This window comes from Xenopus tropicalis, chromosome 6 (genome assembly GCF_000004195.4).
Source record: "Xenopus tropicalis strain Nigerian chromosome 6, UCB_Xtro_10.0, whole genome shotgun sequence".
In the NCBI taxonomy this organism is placed as follows: domain Eukaryota; kingdom Metazoa; phylum Chordata; class Amphibia; order Anura; family Pipidae; genus Xenopus; species Xenopus tropicalis.
The window spans coordinates 76,486,793-76,492,792 of record NC_030682.2 but is presented as its reverse complement, the minus strand read 5'-3'; the positions used below and the strand labels follow the sequence as shown (position 1 = coordinate 76,492,792).

Sequence of the window (6,000 nt, the reverse complement as noted above, 5' to 3'; positions counted from 1 at the left end):
TTCCGTAATTCAGAACTTTCTGGATAATGGGTTTCCGGATAAGGGATCCCATACCTGTACAAAGAATTACATTTTTAACACAACAGCTTGGTAATTTACAGTAATTTGTTTTTTCTATTTTCCATTTGTTGATAAAGCAGCAATAATTCTCACATAAATGATAACTAGCTATGGACCTAGCTCCTTCACAGTTGGCCTTCCCTTTTAAAGATATAGTAGGTGAAATTTACTGTAGCATCAGTGAATTAAGCAGAGCAACCTTAATTGTTTGAGAAAATTGATTTTATTTTGTGATTTATTGAATACATGGGTATTCTCCAGCTCTTATTTACAGCAACAGATCTAATTCAAACCTGAGGTCCTATTAAAAGATGTTGCAGAATGGGTTTTAACATACAATCTAACTGTATAATAATTGTAATTTATAATTGTAATTGCTATGTTATGATATTTTTTATGCTGGTGAAATGCACCACTGAATATCATTTGGTAACCAAATGCCTTTTGCAACTAGCATCCATCTGAAGAAATAAATTCTGTGAAACTCTGTACACCAAAACTCTTTTGAACCAAACTTTAACTATCGGAAATTGAACAGAGAAGTAAATGTTTTTGGGTAACCGATTCCAGTGAGGCAGAAGTTATTAGTGAGGGCCTGAAGGCTGGTTTTCCCTTTGTGTGCCTGCACCACTGCATTGAAAGCTATCACTATGTGATATGATGTCTGGTAGATAGAATTTCATTTTAAATTCTAATCATCATGCTTCATTTTTGCTCATTATTACACAAATATATCCTACATTTCCAGTATCAGTAATTGAGATTCAGTGCGGCATTCTACATGTGCCAGGAGCTCTCCGGTTTGTAGCCTTTATTTGGAGTCACAAAGCAAAGCAATACCCCTTAATGTCCAATGATCTGGTACTTCTATGGAACGTAAGAACAATGAGAAAATGTAGGTAAGATCAGTTCTTCTGGGCTTTTTGTAAACCGGACAGGCATGAAGGTAACCTTGCTGTTTTTTAAGATCTGCAGGATTCATGGTGCTCACAGCATAAACATGAACAACAGGCAAGTTTGTAAACAGCACCTAAAAGAAAATGAGAATAAGTAATTAGATTTTACTACGCATGACATGTACCAAAATATATTTTCCTATTTTACAGTTATTGTAGACTTAAGAGCACATTCTTTGACTTTGGGGGCTGATCTATTTAAATTTGTAATTGCATTTTTCCCCGAAGAAATTTTTTCAAGAAAAGTTTTGTAGCTTAAGTCACATAGTACAGTAGTAAGAAAATTCTCTATATATTCCTATTGTGCTGACGGTTCTGACCCTTTAATACAGTTCCTCATGTTGTGGTGACCCCCAACCATAAAATGAATCCTAAGACCATCTGAAATATGTGTTTTCCGATGGTCTTAGGGGACCTCTGTGAAAGGGGTCCCGACCCACAGGTTGAGAACCACTGTTCTAAGGTATAGGCAGTGGAAAAACCAATCAGGGATTCCAAGAAAAGGTGTAATTAATTCTACTACAGTAGGGCTAGGAATGTTCTTCTACTTATACTGGAATACTTGGAAAATGGGGTTTTAAAGATACAGGAAATTTCTGTAATGTGTAATGAGTATCATAATGGACTGCTTTGGACCTTTTTTGCCCATATTATACTTAGTTCTGTGAAATTACTAATACCAACCCACCAGGAACAGAAGATTGGATTGGAATGCAAGTGTTTAAGCCCCTTAATGGACAAACTCTCCCTGTCTACCATGGTAATAAAAAACACATTATGAGTTTTTGTCTTTGGAATTTGGAAATATCACATATACTGATTAATTTATTGCTACCTATCACTTTAAGCACTGCTCTGAAGAAACAGTTAAAACACACCTCATGTGTATTGTTTTTGTATCATGGGAAATCAAGTAATTACTGTATAATTGGTCTAATTATCATCATAAGACTAAAGCTAAATCAGAGGACAAGCAGGGCAGTGTTTGCAAGCAACCGTGTGACTTATTTGATTAAATGCACAATAATGAAATGTATGAAAATGGAGAAAGATATCAATGATTTTCATGAACTTCATCACCTTTGTAAGAATTTGCTTTCTGTGGATTACAATTGAGAAATAATATTTGTTGTAAGTAATAATATAAGTCAAGTTTAAAAGATAGTGTGAAGCCAAAACCAAAATGAAACTCCTACATAAATTCATCATTTCTAAAGAACTTTTAGACATTCTTTTGTATAAAAATAATAATAAATATAACGGAAACTGTTATTAAAATAAACAATACTAAGCAGACCTTTTGACTAGTGCACAGTTTGTACTGTATTGATTTATACAATCAATCTTTTCATTAAGACATATTAGATTTACATTTTTTTCTTTTACAAATAATGAAAGTAAAATTACAATGATCTAGCACCAATGCCCGACTAATGAACCAAGAGGAATGAAGAGCCACATGAAACTGAACTGTTAAGTAACACAAATTACTGTCCTCAGGCTCAAGTTTAATTTTACTGTTAATTAAATCATAGCCTAAGATCAGTGATTTATCTACAAGATAATTTGCATGGTTCTGACAACTATATCAATAAATAACATGATGCTATAATGTATGTAATTTTCAATTTACTCTATCACTATTTCTCATGCTTGCTCAGATAAGGCAAAGAAAACTAAATGAAATGAGAAACTATATGACAGAATGCTTTGTTTTTGCTTGCGATCTGTACAGCATTGTGTAGGGGGCAACTGCCAACACACAAGCAGCAACCCCACAACATAACTCCCATGGCCCTTTAAGTGTCAAGCCTTCAGGTCTATTAGAAATAATGTCAGTGACTGAAATGAAATCTCAAGGCAATTCCTGTTTGAACTTATAAAACAAAATTTACAATGATAGTTCCAAATTAACTAGACACGTAAAAAATAAGAGTATAATTATTAAGCCTGAGAGAAGAAATCTATTAGAAAGAAAAAAGCTTTTTTTCCCTGGGTTTAGCAATACATTTTCTTCTCTTTAAATTGTATCAAATATAATTCATCAAGGGCACACATAAGGTTTGAGTTGCATATGGCTACAAATTTTAATCAGATACTATGTATTTTTTATACAGTTACAGGGGACAGAATTTTAACTGTATTCCAAATGTCATTAAATGTTAGAAAAGCATTAATATCTATATACGATATACCATGGTAACCTTTTTGTTACTGTAATCACTGGCATGGCTTGGGTGAACTGCATTTCTTATGTCATATGGTGGCTATGATAGGATTCCAGCAGACTGTAAATATATGCAGAATGTGACAATATAATAAATATAATTATTTCAATTTGTATAAAAAACATATTAAACAACAGATCCATCTGCATCTTCATTAATACTTTCCTATTGTTGTGTTTGTGTATAGTAATGGCTAAATATTACATTTTACATCTTTCAAAGATGTATCCCAATAAGTAAAAGCAGTTGGAAATGGAGAATGGAAATTAAAGAGAATTGAGGGGAATTTGCTAATACATTTGGCATGAGTTTAAAAACAGGTCGTAAAAAAGAAGCAGAGTGAGTAATATTAAGTTTCATTCTGGGTAGAAAGGTGCAGTGAGGTCCTGGGGGGGGGTTAATTTTCATTATATTTAGTTTCCCACTCAATAATTGTATTGTATAATTGTTTTTGGGGGTAAAAACTCAATTCCATAGGACAGGTAAAGTATGGCACACACAGGCAGTGCTCAGCCTGCCCTATGCTGCCTGTATGTGCCATACTCTGCCTGCCCTACCTCACCTGTGTGTGCCATACTCTGCCTGCACTTAGCTGAGTGAAGAGGTGAACAATGTGGGTGCTTACAGTCTGAGCCTGAGGTGTGAACAATGTAGAGATTAAAAGGTGTGATTACATGTTTCAAAACTAATGCCACAATATGTAATAAAAGTCATAGGTGCAGTAACCCATAGCAGCAATCAATATATTTTCTTTTAAACAAATGAATGTTAAATGCTATCTACTAATGCTATGGGTAATTAGACCTGTGGCAAACTTTGTGACTTACCCACATGAAATAAAATGTTATCAGAAGCATGTTAGAGAAACCATAATTTAGATGTGTTTCATGTTCTATATATGGGAGTGCCTTTTTAGCTATTTGTAAGTCATCATTCAGAAATCTGAAACATAATCCCCATAGCCTCCCACGGATTGGCTCATAGCCATTACTCAGCAACTGTGTGTATTAGAATAGCTATGATAATGTGATAATACATGTGATAATGTGCCCAAGAAATAAATTCTATTTGTATAATCATGGCTGAATTTCCAGTGGCACACACAAATACCTGTGATACTGCAAAACCATGCATGCACACATTTCAATAAACTAATATACCTCCTCTGGTCCTCTGCACCACAAAAGTTGGACAGCACTGACTTAGGGTATTGCTGGTCTCTCTATACTCCTAGGCCCCTTTGCAACCATAGGGTATGCTTCCTCTGTAGTTAGTCCCTGCTAGCAACAGTAAGTGCAGGAAATTAAACAGCCACTCCTATATAAGTTTTAAAATTCCCATATGTGGTGCACTCCATTGAGTTACATAGTTACATAGGGTTGAAAAAAGACCATCAAGTTCAACCCATCCAAGTAAATCCAGCACACACAACCCACACCTACCAATCTATACACTCACATACATAAACTATATATACAACCACTAATACTAACTGTAGATATCAGTATCACAATAGCCTTGGATATTCTGATTGTTCAAGAACTCATCCAGGCCCCTCTTAAAGGCATTAACAGAATCTGCCATTACCACATCTCTAGGAAGGGCATTCCACAACCTCACTGCCCTCACCGTGAAAAACCACCTACGCTGCTTCAAATGGAAGCTCCGTTCCTCTAATCTAAAGGGGTGACCTCTGGTGCGTTGATTGTTTTTATGGGAAAAAAGAACATCCCCCATCTGCCTATAATACCCTCTAATGTACTTGTACAGAGTAATCATGTCCCCTCACAAGCACCTCTTTTCCAGAGAAAACAACCCCAACCTCGACAGTCTAACCTCATAGCGTAAATCTTCCATCCCCTTAACCAGTTTAGTTGCACGTCTCTGCACTCTCTCCAGCTCATTAATATCCTTCTTAAGGCCTGGAGCCCAAAACTGCACCGCATACTCAAGGTGAGGCCTTACCAGGGACCTATAAAGGGGCAAAATTATGTTCTCATCCCTTGAGTCAATGCCCTTTTTTATACAAGACAGTACTTTATTTGCTTTAGTAGCCACAGAATGACACTGCCTGGAATTAGACAACTTGTTATCTACAAAAACCCCTAGATCCTTCTCCATTAAGGATACCCCCAACAAACTACCATTCAGTAGATAGTTCACGTTTATATTATTTCTACCAAAATGCATAACTTTGCACTTATCAACATTGAACCTCATTTTCCAGTTTGCTGCCCAGTTTTTTTGTCAAATCCTTCTGCAAAGTGGCAGCATCCTGCATGGAACTTATAGTTTTGCACAATTTAGTGTCATCAGCAAAAACAGAAACAGTACTCTCTATGCCCACCTCCAAGTCATAAATAAACAAGTTAAAAAGCAAAGGACCAAGGACTGACACCTGCGGTACTCCACTAACCACACTGGTCCAATTAGAAAATGTTCCATTTACCACCACTCTTTGTAATCTATCCTTCAGCCAGTTCTCTATCCAATTATAGATATTATGTTCTAGGCCAATATTCCTCAATTTGATCATTAACCTTCTGTGAGGTACTGTATCAAACGCTTTAGCAAAGTCCAAGTATATGACATCAACTGCCATTCCAGCATCGAGGTCCCTGCTCACCTCCTCATAAAAGGCGACTAAATTAGTCTGGCATCTGTTACGCATAAAACCATACTGGCACACACTTATAGTATTGTGAACTGCAATGTATTCAAGTACCCTATCCTTTATTACCCCTTCCAAAAGTTTT

At 36.0% G+C, this 6,000-nt stretch overlaps 1 protein-coding gene across 3 annotated transcripts in view; it reads right to left on the bottom strand.

Moving 5' to 3' along the window:
- Positions 1-264: 264 nt before the first annotated feature.
- The window catches only part of LOC100488102 (dynein heavy chain 5, axonemal), a 267,205-nt gene continuing 261,469 nt past the window's right edge, over positions 265-6,000 (bottom strand). For all 3 annotated transcript variants that reach the window (XM_031903513.1, XM_031903511.1, XM_031903512.1), the window contains one exon: positions 265-1,090. In XM_031903513.1, coding sequence (XP_031759373.1) covers positions 872-1,090 — 219 coding nt within the window. In that variant the 3' untranslated portion in view covers positions 265-871. The remainder of the gene's footprint in view (positions 1,091-6,000) is intronic.